Source organism: Hyposmocoma kahamanoa, unplaced genomic scaffold (genome assembly GCF_003589595.1).
Source record: "Hyposmocoma kahamanoa isolate Upper Pololo Valley unplaced genomic scaffold, ASM358959v1 211, whole genome shotgun sequence".
Lineage (NCBI taxonomy): Eukaryota > Metazoa > Arthropoda > Insecta > Lepidoptera > Cosmopterigidae > Hyposmocoma > Hyposmocoma kahamanoa.
Window position 1 is genome coordinate 3,721,722 of NW_020653732.1, and position 22,568 is coordinate 3,744,289.

At 35.1% G+C, this 22,568-nt stretch overlaps 1 protein-coding gene across 3 annotated transcripts in view; it reads left to right on the plus strand.

The window, feature by feature from the left end:
- The first annotated feature begins 292 nt into the window (after positions 1-292).
- LOC113227566 (myb-like protein X) overlaps positions 293-22,568 on the plus strand; it is a 32,230-nt gene continuing 9,954 nt past the window's right edge. Inside the window, exons 1-11 of one of the 3 annotated variants that reach the window (XM_026460519.1) lie at positions 293-307; positions 440-595; positions 1,889-1,944; positions 3,558-3,720; positions 5,486-5,590; positions 6,338-6,421; positions 7,569-7,738; positions 11,598-11,751; positions 13,839-13,875; positions 18,444-18,545; positions 22,322-22,456. In XM_026460519.1, the coding sequence (XP_026316304.1) occupies positions 515-595; positions 1,889-1,944; positions 3,558-3,720; positions 5,486-5,590; positions 6,338-6,421; positions 7,569-7,738; positions 11,598-11,751; positions 13,839-13,875; positions 18,444-18,545; positions 22,322-22,456 (1,087 nt within the window). In that variant the 5' untranslated portion in view covers positions 293-307; positions 440-514. Of the gene's footprint in view, positions 308-439; positions 596-1,888; positions 1,945-3,557; positions 3,721-5,485; positions 5,591-6,337; positions 6,422-7,568; positions 7,739-11,597; positions 11,752-13,838; positions 13,876-17,440; positions 17,606-18,443; positions 18,546-22,321; positions 22,457-22,568 lie in introns of those variants that run through there. The other 2 variants (XM_026460517.1, XM_026460518.1) reach the window with 2 other exon arrangements.

Sequence of the window (22,568 nt, forward strand, 5' to 3'; positions counted from 1 at the left end):
AAGAGTATCTTATAGTAAAAAAATCTTTACAGTGGCACCATCGTTTTCGTTCTCACCTTAGTAGAGGATGGCAAAATTAAAGGAAGTTCTCACCAACTTCAATCATTGACAGGCGTCAACTGCCAAATGTGGAATAGCACAGGAAAAATTGGAAAAAATATTTATTTTTTCTGAAAAACAATTATAATTTATTTTCAAAATGGTTGACGCATTCTGCGAAATATAGTGAAGTATCAAAAAAAATATATGAAAAATGGCAACACAGCTCACCGCCATGTTTATCTCCTTTCCGTCATTTGCTACCGCGGTAAGAAATTTTTAAGGTTATTTCTACATCTTGGCGTCCTTTTGTGTTTCTGAAACAAAAGCGCATATCTATTCATAACAGTGTTGTTAATTACTGCGCATAAACATTTGCTAATATCTTTCACATTTTCAGACCTTGCGACGTCAATTTAACTGTGAAAACAGCTTCGATATTTTGACTCCTAACGAGCGGCGTTGATAATCGAAAATGGGTAAAAAAGTCAAAGAATACAAAGCCGGGGATTTTATATTCGCGAAAGTGAAGGGGTATCCAGCATGGCCGGCAAGGGTAAGTGCAAATTATCACTACAATACAGACTCTTATGTAGTCTTACGAGAAAAAAATGGAACATTTCTATGTTATTCTAAAAGCGTTTTGCGCGGGAAGCATAAGATAGGGACGCTTATACTTTATCCTAGGTCGAGTATTTCATACTTATTATTGATAAAAATCACTAAATGACACGTTTTGACTTCATTTTTACATTAAAAATTGTTTAATGTATGTTCATTTTGCTGTCAGTCAATTAATGTCAAGACTTATGTCAAGGACCTTTTCAAGGTAAATCGCGACGAATTTAATATAAACAAAATTTATTTTTTAAAATTGTTGATCATACATTTTATTCAAAACAACAAGTATATATATTAAAAATGTATCTGACAACTAATCTATACTCCGTCCAATCATTTATTTAACTTTTGACAGCTCGAATTGTAAGGGTAAGGGTGCTGGTGACATTACAGGCACATGAGACTTGTCAGCTTATGTCTCTGGGTGTTGCGCGCAGTGGCAATGCACCTCAGATCTTTGCAATTTAAAGGCCCGTGACTAGTTTGTCCCCGTCACTTAGTGTTATATAAAAAAAAAATTGGTCTCAAACAAGGGAAATCCCTCATGAATAACAGAGCAAATTAATTTACTCTGGGGCACTGCTTGGAAATTAGAACACCAGAACAAATTTAGAAAGTATTGGTCTTACCAGGAATCAAACACAGAACCTACTCGTCCGGCATCCATAGTGCAAGCTGCACTGTGATGGTTTATTGTGCATCATTATTTACTATGCATTGACCGTCAAAAAACTATAGTATCAATGTCACTTGAAGTTAGTTCTGAATGCTATACCATTTATGTCCGCCATCACGATAAAGAGTTTATTATTAATAACATTTATTTACTGTAAATATATAATTGTGTTAATTTTGGTGTAAACCTTAATTTGTTAAGCAAGCATATACTACAACAGAAATTGGTAGTTGTAACTTTACGTCATTTCCTTATTATCAAAATATTGTCATGCTAGACTGGGATAGTACCCTCTGCAAATGGGCATTTCCATATATTTATGTTTCGTGTCTAGTTAGTTTATTGTCATGACAAGCCTGTTTGGATCCCTGAATAAAAACTAAAGAATTAGAAATAAATCAATTGTGAAATATATCAGTGGCAATGCAATGGAGTGGACAAATAAATTACAGTTTTAATATGGAACGAACAGATCATAGTGTCACCGTATTGAATGTAATATATTTGTAGGCTCCTTTATTAACTTGTAATAACAAAAATATTATTTTTCAGGTACAAAGAATGAATGGGAAGAAATACTTTGTGTATTTCTATGGAACCGGAGAAACGTAAGTATAAAATTATTGAATAATAATGTCTATTGTTTTTCAAAGAAAACAAGAGGTTTTCAGATTAATTGATTTTCAACATTTTCAATACATTTGGTATTATGGAGATTTTTTTTAAGAAATAACTCCACACTAGTTTTGTTATAATTATTAACACAAAGCTCGAACTCACAGAAAAACAGAACAAAACACACAAAGAAATTTTTCGGGAACTCGCGCGCTACTGCCGCGACACACTCGCTTCGCTCGCTTGGCTCGTGCTGCTTTTTCATACACTAGTCTCATAAACACACAGGAGGGGATGGAACCAAATCAACAAAAGCAATCAAATTCATTGTATAACAAAACTAATAAAACGATTTTTTCTAAGGCTAGGCCTCGCAGTAAGTGAAATTCCGCCAAATTTTTCGATAATTATCGGCCGTAGACGAAAAATTATAAGAGTAAAAAGTGTTTATTACGGTCTAATACGCTCGAAACAAGCATTAATATTGTCTTTTAGCAAAATTTTAAAATTAATCGATATTTTTCTGTGCCGAGCTCCTAGTAAATAAAGTTTATTCCCGCCAATTTTTTTGATAATTATCGGCCGTAGACGAAAAATTACAAGAATAAAAAATGTAATTTATCTATTCTACTTGACACAAGCATTACAAATAAATAATAATATACATTTTTAAATTATTAAAATTTTCTGGTGTTTCCATAGTGCCTACTTTTGTTCTGCCCAACCGGCGGTTTCGTCCATAGAGGGATGTCCATGATACCTACATTGAAAGGGTGTTTATTATAATGGACCATGATCAGTTAAGAGTGGCAGTAAGAATGCACAGCTCTTTCCTTTTCTACCAATATATATAATACTGGGAGACACTGCTGCTGCTGCCTGTTACCAGAATTTGTAACTAGTACAGACAGACAACAGATGGTTGGTCATTTATACTTCAACATGCATGATAAATGATAACATTGAACCATAGTTTTACTGTGAAAATTTTAATTCATATCCATTTGTCTTAATTGGCAAGAATATGAATCTTCCTGACTGTGTGAAGAAATAGGTTTCTTACAGAAAAAAAGTCGTCGAAAATAAAAAACAAGCACATATAAAAATTCGTAAGGTCCGCTAGTTCGTTCCGTGGCTTAGTTGATTAAGGATCGTATTCCAGAACTCTACTCAAAGCTCAAGTCAGATCTTGAGTATGATGTCAAGCACTGGAAATACGACCCTAATGGCAAGTACTTGAGTATGATTTCTAGTGCTTTGAATCATACTCAAATCCTGACTTGAACATTGAGTAGAGTTCTGGAAACGACACTTAGCGTCTGGCGCGGTTTGCTGGAAGACGTTGGTTCAAATCTAGCCAGTTCGAAGGATTTTTTTTTGTAAGTGTTCGATCTTTGTATTAGTAATTATAACATGGAGTCATTTCACAAAAATAATTGAATTTCATGGTGGTCAAACATCTTGACCACCTCTTCAATAACTTTAAAATCACAATATGAATCTTGTTTAGTTTAAACAATTTTACATTAGGGTTAACTGAATATTTTTAGTTTTATAAGTTGATTCAATTGAATGTAAAAACATACCGATAATTGTGTAATTTTAGTGCGAACCTCCCCCCGAACATGATCTTCGACTACGCGGAAAACAAAGACAAGTTTCTGACCAAGACGGTGAAGCGGCGCGACTTCAACGATGGCGTGAAGCAGATTGAACATGACTTTGCCAATAATGTCCCATTGGAGCAAGTTATCGGGGGTGATCCTGAGGTAGGAAACACTTTAGCAAATCGTGCATTATTAGGTTGCCGCGCTTCTGTAGTGTCTCTAAGCATTACGCCTTGTTCCTATATAATCGTATCATATCCAATATTCCGAAAAAAAAAAAAATAGAAATTACACTATTGGGCTGTAAATAAATTAAATTTGACACAACCATTACACAATGAATAAAATAAGCTTTTTTTTTTCTTTTTAACCAATAACAACATGCTTGCATGTAGGTTTTTTCGTTGTATTGAACATTGAAAATAACTCTCTTTAAACCTGTCAAAATTTTTATACGTGCTTTCGTGTTGTTATACAAAACGCACTTACAACACATTGCGAGTTCAGTACAATGAGGTCTTCGAAATTCTCATGATACTGCCTCGCTTCTGCAGTGCTTCGGGCATGTTCGCAGTTTATTATATATTTTAGATTTTTGGTCCAAAGGGAATATTATGTATTAAGTTTTTATCTGTTAAGTACGCAATCGTATTATTACTGTAAAACTACCACGCACACGGCACGCTGTGGTGGCCGTTTTGACCGGTCAATACAATAGTTAAGTCAAATCTCAATTCATTATCGAAAAAAATAATTAAATGCGAGTCGCTTCTATAAGTTTTTAGATTTATAATTGGTATTGCAAGGGGTAGCTGATTGAAAAGTTTTAATAAAACGAAAATAAAAACGTTTATAACATGTCGTCAATTCGAAACTGCTTTGTTTTGCATTGAGCTTTGACGCGAATTTGCTGAACGTAGAAGTTGTGCTGGCCAGCGATCCTATAACTGACGTAAATTTCATTTTAAAAAATTTCGAAAAAGAAATGCCGAGTTGTGTCGTAAAATTATACATTTCATAAATTTTACTGCACGTCACTATTGACAACAATGTGCAAGAATTAGCTCCTTCAACGTAGTTATGAATTAATACGAAACTGATGAGCGGACAAAAGTCAAAACGGCCATCATAGCGTGCCGGTACCGTAATATGGATAATGAATAATATACCAGTCAACCACACCAATTGCCTGGTCTCAAACTAGGGATTTTTTTCCCTGTGCTATTTTGGTACCAGAGCTTACAGAATTTCCTAGAACACCCAGTCCAGAACCAATTTGAAAAATTTCATTTCCCAAATTGGTCCTACCGGGAATCGAACCCGGGACTTCCTCATCCAGTGCCCACAGTGCGAACCGTTGGGCCACAAAGGTCGTTAAATATGAATATCGAAAAACAAAAATAGCATCAGTAAATTTTATATTCATAATGAGGCATTTCAGTTTTTAATATTCATATTTTTCATAATGAGGCATTTCAGTTTTTAATATTCATATTTTTCATAATGAGGCATTTCGGTTTTTTATTGTTAAAACAATGCTAATTTTATCAGTAGCAGTAGAGGTCCTTGTGAAAGAGTTCGTCAAGGGAAGTACTGCCATCGTACCTATTTCTGCCGCCAAGCAGTAATGTCAGCATTACTGCGTTCCGGGTTTGAAGGGTAAGGGTGCTGGTGAAATTGTTGGCACACGAGACATACCAACCTATGTCTCAGAGTGACGGGCGCAGTGGCAATGCCCGTCAGATCTTTGCGATTTAAAGCTCTGAGTGGCACTGCAACTGTTATGGACAGGCGTGTCGCTTACCATTAGACGCAAGTTTAGTTCATTCCGTCACTTGGTACCTGATATAAAAAGAAAAAATATTTTGCTAAAGATAAACCTTTGTAGTATTTTTTTAACTTAGTTTATAATATTCCTACATGACAGGCGGTACCAGCCGAAGGCGCGGACGAGTCGGCCAACGATACAGGCATAAATGAATCTATGGATGACAATATGGACACCACCAATGCTGATGATACTGTTACTGATGTAAGTATTTACATCTTTCCTTATTGTTCTATTTCGTTGATTTCTAAAGTGGTCTATATCAACCATCGACGAAATAATCCCTGGCAATTAATCAGGCAATTGGGCCTTATATCACTTTAAATATTATCTCTCGTTTGCACTGAAATTACACATTAGAAAGTTTAAATAGTACATTATTCGGTATTTATTGTAATGATAATATCTCTAACTATGGGGGCCCTGTGCCATTCGGTGGTGTGGGAAAAACAGCAAAACATCTAATTACAAAACAAATGGAATCACATTTCATCGGTAATTAAATATGTAATTTTTCAATTTTCGTCCATTATAATTCATGTAAATCTAGCGACTAATATTGTAGATCGAGTTACAAGAATTGGAGAGGATGTGGGTTATATTTTTCTATATCTAATGGAGTAATAAACATATTTGACGTAACTGCACTTATGCCATTCTTTCATGAGGGGTGCGAGATATTATCTATGCACATAAGAGATAAATGCACCGCGATGCTCCGAGGTCGGTCTCAGAGCATTGCAACTTATACCTTATGACAATTGTAATAGCATAAAATATACATTAATAAATTTGATATCCTTTGCCTTCCCATCCACCGGTTTGCACTGGTCCTAAGTCCTCAACCAGCTTGGCAGTATCTGGCCTCACATCCTCTTCTGAGATGAGACCTTTGCTTAGCAGTGGGACGTAAAATGGACTTGACGTTGATGATGATAATCCCCTTTACAGACGACAGCCAGTAATGCTACGCAAAACGACACAGCTGTGGAAGATTCTGACGAAGCTGGAGCTCTGGTTATTGATGAAGGAAAGGTATTGCCACTTTTTGTAAGAAATTAGCATGTCTTAGTCACCGAGTATATAACCAGAAATTGAGACGAAATAGGGGCCAGCCATCCTGGTCACTCATCAGGCAAATGGGCCTTATATTACTTTTAAATATGAACTCTCGTTTGCGCTGAAACCAAATTAGAAAACTGAAATAGTACAGCGCCAACAACTGACATGTATGTACGTCTCCATATATTCCAAAAATATTCCGTATTTATTGTAATAAAGATATATGAATATCTCTACCAAAGGGGGCTGTTCCATTCGGTGACGTGAAAACAGCAAAACATCTAATTACAAAACAAACGGAATCACATTTCATCGGTAATGAAATATTATATATGTAATTTTTCAATTTTCGTCCATTTCCACGTCCAAGCTCATGTTAAACTGGTTTATTTGAAGTGAAACAATTGACGACACCCGTCAATTGTTGTGTAGTTGACCAGAGTGCAGTGGAAGTAGTTCTGCAAAAAGGTCATTTCCTACAGGCCTACCGCTTAACTGACTCGATTCCTGAGGTAACAATGGGGTGCGGGACGATTGACAGTTCACGGAACAGTTACGTCGCGCTGTACACGGGATAATTTGAACAAGATTTTTCCGACGATATTCTAAATACGACGATATACTAAAAAATCGGGACAGTAGAAGTTGGTCAAAGATCATTATTTTATGACCCGGCCAAAAAATCGAGTAAGCCAAAATTGTTTTCACAAAAGACTTAATGGTTCCTAAGGCAGTTTCCGAGTATCTCCCATAGTTTCGGATTTCCCCATTTAATGCAGTAGAGCTCCTTGTGAAAGAGTTCATCCAGTACTGCCTTACCTAGTGAGCATTACTGCGTTCCGGTTTGGAAGGGTAAGGATGCTGTTGAAATTACAGGCATATGGGACTTGTCAACTTATGTTTCAGGGTGACGGGCATAGTGGCAGTGCCCCTAACATCTTTGCAATTAAAAGCTCTGAGTGGCACTGTAACTGCTATGCTTATTATTTATATTTATGCTTATTATTATGTAATTGTTATGCTTACCACCAGACGCGCGTCTGGTTAACAATACCTAGGTATTGTATAAAAAATACTGTTTATAATTTTAATCAATCTTTAATTTGTGTTTCTTTTTTAGCAACCACCAAAAGGCCGCAAATCCAAGGCGGAGCCTAAGAAGGAGCCCCCGAAAACGCCCAAGACGCCGCGCGGCAAGGCCAAGAAAGACGAAGACAAGAGAGATGAAGATGAAGAAAAGAAAGATGAGGAGATCGTCAGCAGAAGCGGCAGGAAGATACGGCCCAAGAGGTGAGTGTCATTATGAAGTATTTTTGTTAAAAATACGATCAAGTTAATTGAAAAAAGTTCCTACCAAATTATTCAATTGTTATGTGAAACGATAAAAAATGTAATTGTTAATTGAAATGAATAGACAAGCCATTTGGCACCGTTATCAATCAACTTGTTATTGAAAGAATTTTATTTCAGACAATAAGTAATAGTTACATGTCCATATGGTGTTAGTAGTTATTTACAACTATGTTAGTAGAAAGAAAAATGTTCATTTTCATTAATAAGGATGGACATCGAATACTTAAGGATTGGGTTGTCCATCCTCTGCTACCACCTTAAGAAGACTGTTGGTGCTGCCTCTCACTCTGGGCAACAGGGATGTCAATCTCTTGCGCACGACTGCCTGAAAACTATCAATCCTAGCCTCCGCCAACATCCCTGAGGCAGTGTCGGGGCAGCCCCAGCAATATAGAATATCGTCAGAAAAATCTTGATGAAATTATCCCGTGTGCAGTGTAACTGTTATGTAAACTGTCACTCCTCCCGCACCGCATAGTTACCTCAGGAACCGAGTCAATTAAGCGGCAGGCCTGTAGGAAATGACCTTTTTGTAGAACCACTTCCACTCTACGAGAACTACGTACGTGACTACTTGTTCTCAGGACAATAGTACATTTCGTTCATTCTTCTTCGCTGTGGATGTCAGATCGACCATTGTATGATTTTATAGTTCCTAAACGAAATAAGATATATAAATTCTCAAACTTAGTGTGAATAATGAAATTATTGCCTGTACATATTATTATTATACATCTCTTTAATTTGGTACTACAATTAAAATTATTATTTTTTATAATATTTTGTGTAATATATGTATATGCGTACAAAATTTGTATGCACAATCCAATTTTTTCACTTCAGTAACTATGTGCTTTAAGCTTAGACTATGGAAACCAAAGGACATGTTATGTTGACATATATAAATCAGACGTTGTATGTATATGATTTTTTTTTCATTTTGACGTTTCGACGTTTTTCGACGGTGAAAACATAAACATGTTATTGTCTTTGTTTAAGGATAGCGTGCCGTCTTAAGTCAAAAGAGATAGCATTACATTGGTCTGTGTCAAACACGGGAATCGCAAATACGTAACGTCATCTTAAATACCAACTGTGCATTTCGCAGTACATGAGGTACATGATACGGTTGTCAAAGGGAAGTACATCAAATGTCAAAACAAATGTTTTTCCAAGTGTTTTTTGAATTATTCGCATGAATTGTAATAAAATGGACAAAAACATTGACAGTGAGAACAATTAAGTATTAATAAAAATTCGTCGCTGCAGCATTACGGGATATGGCTTTAGAAAAAGCGAAAATCGACTGAATATAACATTGTACAGACACGTATTATTTTCCTGTTTATATATCACACAACAGCCCAAATCACATGTAATTAGACATATTTAAATAGTTTAATCATAAATCTTGCCAAATGGTGCTTTGGATTTTTCAGATTGCCTGTTTGTTTGTATATTTTGGTTATTCTTGGTAACGATTATTTTGAGATAGAGTTGATCTTGGAAGCGTACATATTATCGATATTCTGTTATTAAAATAATGCACTACTAGGTTTTTATTATTTTATTATTATTATACTATTTCAAGTTTGCCTACAAATGAAAAAAGATTGGTTGGAAATCATAGGACTGCCGAATATAACCATTGGATCAAAGACCATCTTCATTTATTCGTTTCACTTTGAACTACTAAAAATTACTATTTTATCAGTTTCAACATTTAAGCCATACATATGCATGTCGATAATGACTTATCGATAGATTATGCTACAACTCTAAAGAAATCTGCCATTTGTAGCGTTCAATTTTTGTTTGGATATGCACGTTCATTCTGTATTTAGGGCAGGTCCTTTCCTTTAAGGCTTTAAGATACAAGTTTGAGAAAGTAAGGCGACGTATACAACCATAGACATAAAAGTGCAATACTTCCTGAACTCTTTTGTTTTTTAATTTTAGTGAAAATTTTAGTTTTAGTACTCTAGCTCCGATATTTATCGACCCAACGGCTTATGCAACGAAGATTATTCAAGTTGATAAATTTTGGTACCTGTCCAATAAATTATAATGAAATGAAGTACATTATGACTAATTATAATAAATTCTTATTGTTTATTATAATGAATCATCGGATTCTGCTCCATATGAACGGGAATAGTCTCTAGAATCCTCATTAACATTAATTATCAATTCTTGAGTACACATTGTCAAAACGCAACATCACGATCCCAATTAGACAATATCTTCTTTTTTGAACCCGCTCACACTCACTATTAAAAGTTCTTCATAAATAATTTTTTTTATCGATAATTATAAAAAAAATCGAATCAGAAACGGATTAGGACATCACCAACTGATTAGAATTCGTGCTGTCAAAAGTTAAATGGTTGAATGGAGTATTTTCTTCTCTTAAGAAGTAATCGATGATTTAGTAGTGAGTTTTCATACGTCGTATTACTGCTATGCTGTACTTTTTCATTTGGTTGCATGTTATTAGCAGTCATCTTTTTAATAGCTGGATTTTACTTTTATTAAATTGGATTTCAATACAGCTAATCATAGTTACTAAGAATTTTAACTATGTAGTTATGAAGTCCATACATTAAAATTGTACCTGCCGAAGTGAGTTTCCCAAGTACGAAACTTTACTTGCGATTGGTTACGAACAATATATTGTACCTTCAATAATAATGTAATTCGAGAATTTGAAAAATAATGACATTTCTATTTTTTAACAGACTTAAAAAAAGGAGGAGGTTTATTGTATTTTTTTTTGTATTGTTACGCGGTTTCTCGGCATTTCTGAACCGATTTTGATGATTCTTTTTTGTTAGAAAGTGGGTGGGTACCTTAATATTGGTCCCATTTGAATTTGAATAAAATATTCCATCTCTAAGGGTGGCAAGCTAGGGGATGAATCTGGTTTCGCGCACTTTCCGTTAACCGATTTCAATAAAACTTGACAAATCTACTCATCTGTAGAACAAAAACCTATGTGCAAGATTGCTTATTCTCAGGACATTGTACATTTTGTGTGCTATTCTTTACTGTAGATATCAGGTCGACAGTTGTTCGATTTTATATTTAAGAAACGAAATAATACATAAAGTTCTGAAAACACCTAGAGCTAGGTCTTATTTTGAATAACGAGATTATGCATTTATCCTGTTTTCGTTGTATAATCACATAGGACCCTGTGCTTGGGATGGGTCGAAATAGATGTAATTCCAATAGAAAAGCGGATAAGCAAACTTTTGAGGTAAATTTTTTTTGTAAAAAAAAAGCCTAATAATTAAAAAAAAATTCCTTCAGCCTGACAGGACCAGAACTTTTGCACTTTTGACGTATGATCACATGTAGCTTTGTTTTACTAAGGGTGTCTTGTCATTATGTAACATCTTACCTATTTCTGCCGCCAAGCAGTAATGTGAGCATAACTACCTTTCGGTTTTGAAGGGTAAGGGTGCTGGTGAAATTATAGGCACATGGGCGTTGTCAACTTATGTCCCAGAGTAACGGGTGCAGTGGTAGTGCTCCTCAGATCGTTGCGATTTAAAACTCTGAGTGGCTCTGCAACTGTTATGGACAGGCGTGGAGCTTATCATGAAGCACACGACTTGTTTGAGGCTTTAGCCCAGCAATGGTACAGTACAGGCTTTGAAAGAAATACAAGTACCGTAGCAACTCACTCATACTAGAACCAATTGGAGAAAACTTCCTTTTCCAAATTGGTCCATTCCAATTGGGACTACGAGTGAAATAAATGAATCTATATTCAATTCTATCCATTTTCCAGATACATAGACGAACAGACTGAAGAAAACACGACATTGCCGTCACCCGCGCCTAAGAAACGCCGTGGCGCCTCACCGGACAAAGAGAAGGAAAAGGACAAACAAGACAAAGAAAAGCCCGCCGAGAAAACTAAACAGTTTAACAACGTTTCACCGGTAAGTAATTTGCTTGACTGAATCAGATATTAAGGCGCTTTCAAATTAGACGCTTATAGAAGCGTTACCACAACCGCGCTGCAACTACTCTTTTACATATTGTATCCTATGAGTAGTGGCGCGGCTAGAGCGTCACAGCGGTGCCGCTTCTGTGCTTCTATAAGTGCCTATTTTAAGGCGCCCTTACTATTAATAAAAGTTACTTAGGAGTGTGAAACCGTCTCTAGACTAAATTACTGAATACCGTGCACCAGTTATCGTCACTAAGGTTGTAATAAAACTGCCTCCATGGCCGAACGGTCACCATACCGTTGCTGCTACGCAGAGGTCCCGGTTTCGATTTCCGGGCCGGGAGAAATGTTTGTAAGGCCTACATTTATTTCTCTCGTGAGTTTGGGTGTGTAATTTGTGGATGTCTATGTGTGTGTCCATGGCACCGGTGACACAGGGTTTCCCTAGTGCGAGGAAAAAAATAAATAGGGCTGTTATCGTATACGCGTAGTTTGGTTTAAGTATTTGCTTGAACGCCCTGGATATTTCAGCGCGATTTTTGACCACATTTCTAACGGTGGCACTTCACATGGCTATTTGTAAATATACCAAACACGCAAATGCGTGTTTGGTATATTTGGCAAAAAATAACCATCAACCGTAGTATGCCGCCTCGATAAAGCTATTATATCCATATTTAGCTCTCAAATTGGAGTGGTAAATGGTAAATCTTAAAATTTTGTCACAATAGCTAACGTTGCGAGCACCGTGGCGCCACTATGACTGCAAAAGATTAACACGGTGCGAAACATAGCTGCAAGGTCACAGCTGATTTTAAAACATTTTGACAGTCCTGCACAGTAATTTTTTCAACGCAAAAATTGAGCGCAACAAACGATATGAAAAGAAATAATAAAAACAAACGAATTGATATATATATGATTTATTGAAAAAAGGTGAGAACATTTTTAATACAGTGAAATCCGCAAATAATAACTAATATAATGTAAAATATGTGAAAACAGAAACTACAAAAACTCGACATTTTACTGTGTTGTAATTAACCAAACATTGTTGTTTAGATGAATGAAAGATGTAACTGTTATTTGGTTGTTAGGCATATTCGCTACTTCGTAATATTTATCGGGAATATGAATTGAAAATTACGCTTCGATGCGCCAGTGTGAGTTGAGCCTAAGCATTATAAATAAGTCATTTACATGAGAACACAGAGTAACATACTATTACAATTTATTTTCTTTAGAAAGCGTACAAGGACGGTAGTTCAGCTATAAAATAATCAAGTTGTACCAGCATTCTTATATGGATGTACTCACAGACTAAGCCGACTACTTATACTGGAGGTGGATTTTTATATTAATTTTATTTCCGTGTATTTGTTATTTTTATATATTTGTTATTGTGTCATTCAATATTTGAAGTTACGTAATATTTCAAAGTTTTTTAAATGTTATTAGGGATTGTGATTTAATGTCTCTAGGAAGTTTATTATTTAGTTGCGCTTCCTTATTTCTTTTACCATAATTTGTTCTTCTTGGCCGCAGTACCAAATAATTTACATTTTTTGTATTTGTGTATTTGCCAGTGTTTGTCTGTACGTCAAATATTTTTCCAAGTACATCAAACACCCAATAGCGAATACAAGTAGCCATGTGAAGTGTCGCCATAACCGTAATACGCCATTAGCATCCTACATATTACATTTAACACATTGTAATCAACCTACTTAATAGGTGCCAAACCATGGCCACACACTGGGCACAGACGCTGGTTCGAGCTGATAGTAGTCGGGTCGAAGAATTTTGCTTTGTGTTCGATGTTTGTATAATTATAACAAACTAGTGGAGTAATTTCCCAAAAGATTAAATGAATATCATATTCAATAAAAATCAATGGAAGAAGACGGTTCCCAAGATTGTTCTCATTATTATTTCATGCATTTGGCACCGATTTTGATATGACGGCATTTATTTAGTCGTATGTTCAGTAGCGGACCATTATACAACGAACATTTTGATGATTCATAGTTCTAGACAATTATTTTATGTATTTCGTAAGATTTATTTTGTCCGTAGGCGGAGCTGGAAGATCTGAAAGAGCCGTTCAAACCGGGTGAGAAATCTTTTTTTTTTTTGAACTTATTAAAGTTTTACTTACCTATGTTGAATTATTTCAGCTAAATTGGTAGAATATTGACCAACACAGCTGCCGTAAATAAATTTAAAAAACAAAACTGTCAACATTTCGAATTTCGAACTTTTTAATTTACCGCGAAATAAATCTAAAATTTGGCAGTATGGCTTCGATGCCTTAGCCTGTCCCGAAGGACGAAAAATTTTACTACTACTTTACCCCGAAACTCAGAACAAAAGAACAGCGCGTTTGTTACTTTTTCCTAACAAAAAAAAAAGAAAATTAAATTGGAAATAGTGTTTTTTAAATAAGAAATGGAGAATTTACCTCAAGATAACATGTTTAGTGAAGATATTTTTGGTCAATACGATGATAATTTTGCTGCTGCGGCGTCTTCACAAAACTATGAAAATGATTTTGATTCTTTAAAGAACACGGATTCAAATACGCAATTAATGGGTAAGTTCAGTTTTAGTCTTTGTTTTTATGTTTCAAATTGCATTGGGAGCCTACTTTTACGAATACGTGGCTCCCAGTCAAAAGACCGAATTATCGATTGGCTAATTACCACTACAGTATGCAGTACAGTACGCTATGATGGCCATTTTAACAGATTACAATAGTGAGGTCAAATCTCAATTCATTATATATTAATTTTTAGATTCATAACTAGTATTGCAAGGGGTAGCTGATTAAAAAGTTTTAATAAAACGAAAATAAAAATGTTTACTCAATATATCATCAATTCGAAACTGCTTTGTTTTGCATTGAGCTTTGATGCGAGTTTGCTGGAGGTAGAAGTTTTGCTGGACAGCGATCCTATAAGTGACGATCGTATTAGATTTCATTTAAAAAAAAATCGAATTTCGAAAAACAAATACCGTGTTGTGTCGTAAAATTATACATCCATAAATTTTACTGCACGTCACTGTTGACAACAACGTACAACAGCTCCTTCAACGTAGTTATGAATTAATACGAAACTTGATGAGTGGACAAAAGTCAAAACGGCCATCATAGCGTCCTGGTTGGACGGTTGGACGGTTGGTATGGATTGTATCGGATCACGGATGCGGAATTAGATATTTAAAAATATACGGATGCAGACTCAGACGTCTGCAACATAAATAATAATAAACAAAATGGTTTGTTTTATGCTTAATTTTTGTGTTTTTCAGATCTTAGCAATAAATCAACGAAAGAAATTTACATAAAATCAACGCCATCTACAAATAAAATACCCACTAGCGTTAAGAAAAAGAGTACAGTTATAAATAAAACTACAGCGAAAGCTAAAAAGTTTGTACCACCTACAAAACCTATACATAAGGCAGAACAAAAGAAGCAGGAGTGCATTGATAATATTCAAGAAGCTTCTAGTAGAAATACATTAAACGATACGACTTCAAAAGATAGTACTTCAAAAAGTACCACCTCAGAAGAAACAACAAATTCACTTTTACAATCTTCTAACATAATGAATATTGACTTATACGAGCAATTACAATGTACCCAAGAACAGACTGTAATCCAATATGATAATTTCAATAATGACTTTATGTCTACATTTTCCGCAAAATTTGATGAAAATCCTGAAAATTTTAATTATTTATCCGTTAATTCAGGAATTGGCAATACAGAACATAATTCAATAATTCCGCTAGGCGGTACTGAGCGAAAACCAACATCACATATAGCAGGACTAATATTAGGTTCTTTAAACGTATTGAACGACGACGAATGTCTGTTATCACAAAACCTGTTACAGGAGACTCAATCCGATCAGTCGAGCGTAAAAAACCTTTCACGAGTACAGTCTCTTTGTTCCGTTACATCTTTGAAAAAGATATATAAAAATTTAGACGTTAAAAGTTTTGAAAATGAACCTAGAAATGAAGACAAGAAACTACCGGTACCTTTAAAAGATTATAAAATACCAGAAGGTGAAGAATATTTGAAACTGTTCAAAAACAAACCGACGAAAAAGAAAAACCGTAAATACGCCCCAATGTCCATTGAATTCGGGGACATGGGATTTAATAAGAATTATTCGGATTATATCAAAGACGTCGGTTTCGTGCCCGAAGAGATGAAGAACGAAGAAAACGATACATTTATGAAAATTTTAGAAATGTATCCTAAAGAAAATGAAATTTTTATTAAAATGAAATTTCCTAAGTAATTTTGTAAAAGACTGATTAATACATTTTCATTATAATATGTTTTGTTTTTTCCTTAATTAATAATCATTCGTTAGTTGTCTGGGGGAGCTCACTTAGAACCAGTTTAATAAACCAACTTTGTTATATTGTGTAGGCGTCTAATCTAACTGATAAACAAAAGTGTTAAAAGTTTATAAAACCTACCTAAACCTACTTAAACAAATAGCCAAGGTAGTTTATTGGAATTACTTAAATATTAAATTAAAAATAACTGTCGATTTATGTATTGATCAAACTGTTGCACTCAAGTTATTCAATTTTAATAGTTACTGTTAAAAAATTAATAATTATAGTCTGTTTTCATCCATCTTACAGTAAAAGTAAACAAACTGGTTTGGTTAAAATTCTAAAGCAATCAATCAATAAATGAAATAAGTTAACTGCTGACTGTTCATTATATCGATTTGATATCTCAACTTTTCCAACAATATTCATTTGAATAACAACTTAAAATTGTATTTGAAAAACTGTTAGTCCAAAAATTAGGCTATTTTTCAAATGTAGAAGTATACATTGTGTATGGTTGCATAGCTGTCGAACAAATAATCATTCGGATCATTTAGTTTTTTAATCGATTATTAAATCGAATGTTTCAATCACAATCGAGCAAGTAGCTAAGTGTAAGCATTCAGAGGAGGATTTAAAATTAAGATTTCCGAAATTATAAATATATTTTTATAGGTCATGTAAGAAAAACCACTAGTAATATGTAACTACGCCTTGTACTAATACTATGTATAAAAATATCATCACTCAGTATCGAATCACATATTATTTGTTAATAACCAGCAGCTAAAACGCAAAAATAACTGTTGTTCCAACTAATCCAATCAAACCAATCTATTTATTCAATTAATTAATTGATTTGTAGTTGGCAGTGCAACTGGCCATCACTAAACCGTCTATAGTCGGGTCAGTGACCTATTTGTTTACTTTTTCTGTACAATGTAATGGATTGAAACGAACTATAAATATTTTTTATACATGACAATATCATCAAAATATAAAATTATCTTTAGTATGCAATAATGTAATCATTCTATCATCATTTAAACTAATATTGCAGAAAACATTTTTAATGTGGGTTACACATTTTTGCGCCGAGGCTATCCTCAGTTATGTTATTCGAAAATCGCGTTCAGTGCAATGGAACAAGATACATCAATGTGTAGCGTAATGTGCTGTGTCCATGTAACTGTTATGTTCTCTCTCTCTCTACCGGTCTCATGGTCACGACTGGCCAGTTTTACTTTCAAACGCAAAAACCCAAGTACTCTAATCAGCATAATTTTGAAATTTTCAATGGCTATTTTTTTTTATAGCGGACACAGAAAAAGAGAATATCCTCATAGCCTATCTACCAACTAACCAATACATTGGCATCAAACTCTTCCAATCACGACCGCCAAACTTCAAAAACGAGGCAGTCAGGCTTCAGTGGGACAAACAAGCCGCTGCTAATGCTCTCACTTTGAAAATGCAGCTAGGTGAGTCTGTTTTTTTTTATTGCTCGCCCTAAGGCTGCATTTTTTTTGCTCGCTCTAAGGCTGCAAACTGAACGACAATGACGCCAGCGATCAAATCGCTCGCTGGATAAGAAGATGACAGTATTTATAATATTATAATAATATTATTTGACATGTATTTAATATTTTAGTCTATTCAGAGCTATGAAAATCAATGTTTGATTTGTATAAATGAACTTTGATAGTTTTATGTTGGGCCTCAAAACTAAGACAAATGAGAATTAAAAATAAAATTTAGATACTTATTTTTAAAACTAAGTAAATGTTGATTATATTTATATACAAATATCATATTAACTATAATATAATTTGACCTGATAACATGTTCGGAAACGCAAGCAAAGTGGCTTCAGGCACTTGCCGGCCGCTGCCGCGACAAGCTCGCGTCGCTCGCTCCGTGCTGCTTTTTCATGTACTAACCTAACCTACTGAATGAAGATCGCTACCAAGCAACCAAGATTTATTAGGAGATCAATATCAAAAGATATACTGGTTATAAAAGTCATCAATCGTTAAAAGAAAGGACCAATAATAGAAAAGAGGATCAAACGTTATTTTTGAATACCAAATATAAATTTAGTATGTTTAAACATAATAATAGTGTTAACTTGAAAGCGTTTCATTTATAATTTACCCGTAGATCAACTAATATAGATGGAACAATTAATATATACCAAACTTTAAAAAAAATATCTTTTTTTAAAAAAGTGCACATTTACAATATATCAATTATTTCTTTGAGGATCAAATAATATTATACCCTATTATTTTTGTAGCAAGAAAAAAATTATATTTACAGAAAAGGGTCAGATAACTCCGCAATCAATACTCGCTCAACTGGTGTTGGACCTAAACCTCACTGATGAAGAAAAAGCTACCCTGGACAAAGAAAGAGAGACAGGTATTTTAATTCTTATTCATAAATTCTTATACATTGCACCTAGTACCATCGTAACAAAGATTATACTGCAAAAAATTGAGATGCCAAACCATTTTAACCGACTTAAAAAAAGGAAGAAGTTATCAATTCTAATGTAGTTTTTTTGTATTATTAGTTACACGATAACTCCGGTTTTGTGAATTTGTTAACTGATTTGGATGATTTTTTTTTGTTGTATAGAGGATACCCCCATATTTGACCCCTTTTAAATTTGAAGATAATATTCCACATCTAAGGGTGGCAAGCTAGGGGATGAATCCGTTTTCGCGCACTCTCAATTAACCGTTTTCAATAAAACTTGGCAAGTGTTAAGCCACGTACTTTTGAGGTCGGCTTTTTAGTACTTTGTACTGACATTATTAAAAATGCAATTTATACGAGAAACAGACATTTTGCAGTCAGTCGTGACCATGGGACTTGTAACGGGCCAGAAACCTTAGTGTATTTGAAAAAACAAATATACTGCCTTCCGCTAAGTAAATGCAGCTAAGTGACAAAATAACTTTTAGAGATAGGAAATGAAACTATTTTTCCGGATTTAAATCGCGTATATTGGTTTTTTCAAACAAACCGACGTTTCAAAGTTTCAACCGTGACCATGGGACTTGTAAAGGGCCCGAAACGTCGGTTTGTTTGAAAAAACAAATTACGCGATTTAAATCCGGAAAAATAGTTTCATTTTCTATGTGTAACAATCGTGAAAACCTAAGAACTCGATATATAACTTTTAGAGATGTCATAAAAAATCCAGTTTTAGAATACTGAAGTTGTTTAATGATATTTCAGCTATGCATCGTTAGGATAAGTTCCGATAAGTCGAACAGGTTAACTAATTAAAAAAAACAGGAGAACTTTGTGCTCTATCTTTTTCGTCTGAAATAAGGGCCATTCATTCCTGGTAACTCATCAGTGATACATCACTTATCAACTCTCGTGTGCACTAAAATAAAGACAGGCTTACAACTGACCTGTGTGTATGTCTCCGTATATTGCAAAAATGTTCTGTATTTATTGTAATACAGATAATATCTCTAACGTGCTATTATATTCGGTGGTATGGGAAAACAGTAAAACATCTAAATAAAAAACAAACGGAATCACGTTTCATCGGTAATTAAATATGTTATTTTTCAATTTTCCTCCATTATAGCTAAGCTAAAGTTAAAGTGGTCGTCGGTTGAAGTAAAACAATTTGACGACACCCGTCAATTGTTTCGAATTCGGGTTAGCCAATCGGAGCGCAGTTGTCACAGTAATGATATGGCAGAATAGTTTTCAAACAAATTAAATGACATTTCGTCTCTATTTCTGGTTATATAATCGATGACGGCAATATATGGGTGGTGACGATGCTAACCTCCTTCATCGTCATCCTACCTTTTATTTCCCTCTTTACTGGTTCCTAGTCATTTACTTTTAAAATTTTGAATCGTCCTCGAATTCTTTCTTCCACCATTTTTACGTTAGTTCATTCTCTTACCACTTCCATCAAATTTCTCAAAGCTAGAGGATGTGCTCAGAGATTATCCTGATACAAAACTCTTTTCACGTGATCTACTGTTTAAACAATTAGATACACCTGTATAGGCCCTCTTTAGAAAATGTCTGGCACTGTTTAATATTTTTTTATAACATCAAGTGACGGGGCGAACAAGTCGTGCGCTTGATGGTAAGCTATACGCTAGTCGATAACAGTTGCAGTGCCACTGAGCTCTGAGCTTTAAATCGCAAAGATCTGAAGGGCACTGCCACTGCGCCCGTCACCCTGAGACATAAGTTGACAAGTCCCATGTGCCTGTAATTTCACAAATAGTTTTATATAGATTGTAATTTTTTGAATATCATTCCGTTATTTTTAGTTACGCTTTTGTTTTTCGTTTTGTACTTGTAATAAATTATGTGGACTGAGCCGTAGAGCTCATTGTGAAAGAGTTCGTCCAGGGAACTACTGCCACCTTACTTATTTCTGCCGTCAAGCAGTAATGTGAGCATTACTGCGCTTCGGTACAGAAGGGTGCTGGTGAAATTACAGGCACATGAGACTTGTGAACTTATAAAGATAAGCATGACGGGTGTGCGTGGGAGTGCCCCTAAGATCTTTGCGATTTAAAGCCCTGCAACTGTTATGGATAGGCATCTCGCTTATCACCAGACACACGACTTGTTCGTCCCGGTACTTGGTATATTAAAAAAAGGCCCTTTTCTTTTATTTTCGCCAAGAGTCAGCTCACACGCGACTTAGATCCGAAAAAAAAAAGTTTCATTTTCGACATGCATTCTTTCAATTTTCCATAGAGAGCGCAACGCTTATTAAAATAATGTAACATTTAAGAGCTCTTCAGTTGTGTTCAGTAGCTCTAAACAGAACCTTTATCTCAGGGAGACGAGCGTAGAGTGCGAGGGCCTTAAAAGTCTTTGCGTTTTAAAGTTTTGAGTGGTATTTCAAACTCGATGCCTTACATTCTAAAACACGTATCTTATAAATAGTAATTATTCAGGAGATGACAAAACTTCTAATTATTTGAAATTTCTTATCAAGGGATTTTATATAAGGGTGATTAATTTGGATGCATTACTTTAAGAATAGATAAAAACCAGTGCGTGAATATGAAGTAAATGTGATGTGAAATTAGCCTGCAACATGTGTATAATAAAAATGGAAGTAAATTAATTTGCAAGTCCGTGAACCCAGTGAAGGTTAAATTGTGCAAAATAGCTGCGCTTGTGTTGAATATTTTTTTATGCAGTTAATTTTTGCAAACTACGTCTGGGTGTTTTAGAACCGATGGAAATAATTGGGTGCAACAACAGCGGTTGTATAATAAATTAACAGTAGAATTTTGTATCATTCACCTTTATTACGGGTATTTTCGGGTTTCAATAATAGTAACACTGGGGGTAGCGGGGTATAAATACCAACTGTTCTAAACGAGCTCATTCTTCGGTCGACAGTCGAGCTATCAACAGCCCCTGAGGATGCCTCGTGGAGACGTGAAACACGTGTTGGGTATATTTTTGGTGGTGGTTTGTGACTCTAGTTGCGCTTGTGTTATTAATTTTATGCAGAGGGAGGATGGAACTTAACTTAACTGCATGAAAAAAAATTCAACACAAGCGCAGCTATTTTGCACGATTTAACCTTTCTTCACTGGGTTCACGGAGTAGCAAATTAATTTACTTCCATTTTTAATAAAAACACGGTGTGCGGAATTCAGCCCGCAAAACTGAACTCCTGCTTTATTCTCCTTCGATAATAAAAAACTCCTTGATTTAAAATGGACTGTATATTCATATAAAACAAAAATGTCAATCTGACTTACGAAACAAGAAATTGTAACAAGTGCTTTCATGAGCGAATATAAAAAGTGAATGCGTAAAGTAACAATAATCGCTTATATTTATACCGGCACGATGTCTCCCACATCGTGCCGGTCCTATCAATGGGTCGCTACGCCGCTCGGCCAATCAGAGCTCTCGAATTAATCATTCTGTTCTGGACTCTGGCTCTGACCGGCCAGGCGCGTACGGCCGTCCGTAACACACGGACTTGCGCAAAGTAACGCCTGAATCTATTAATTACATTTGTGTATGCAATGCATTTTTTGCATTTCAGTTTCTTTGTTCTTTAAGATACAAGTTTGAGAATGTAAGACGACGAGCTGTTATGTTGCTTACCACGAGGCGCACGACTATTCGCCCCATTACTTGATTCTCCTAAAAATAAGTTTTTTTTTCAGAAGAAAAACGCTCCCGTGTGCAATTCCTGAAAACTGAAATGAAACTGATTGAGCTAGATGCGAAGATCAAAACCTGCCTGTGCCTGGAAAAGGCGGACACCGACTTGTGCTTGAAGCTATTGGATAATCTCATGGGTAAGTCTATCTCTCTCGTATACAATTGGATAAGCATCCATTCAGTGAAAATTTTACTTATCGTAAAGACAACTTTGCGAGTCATGATTCGACAAGCCTACGTTCAGTTTTC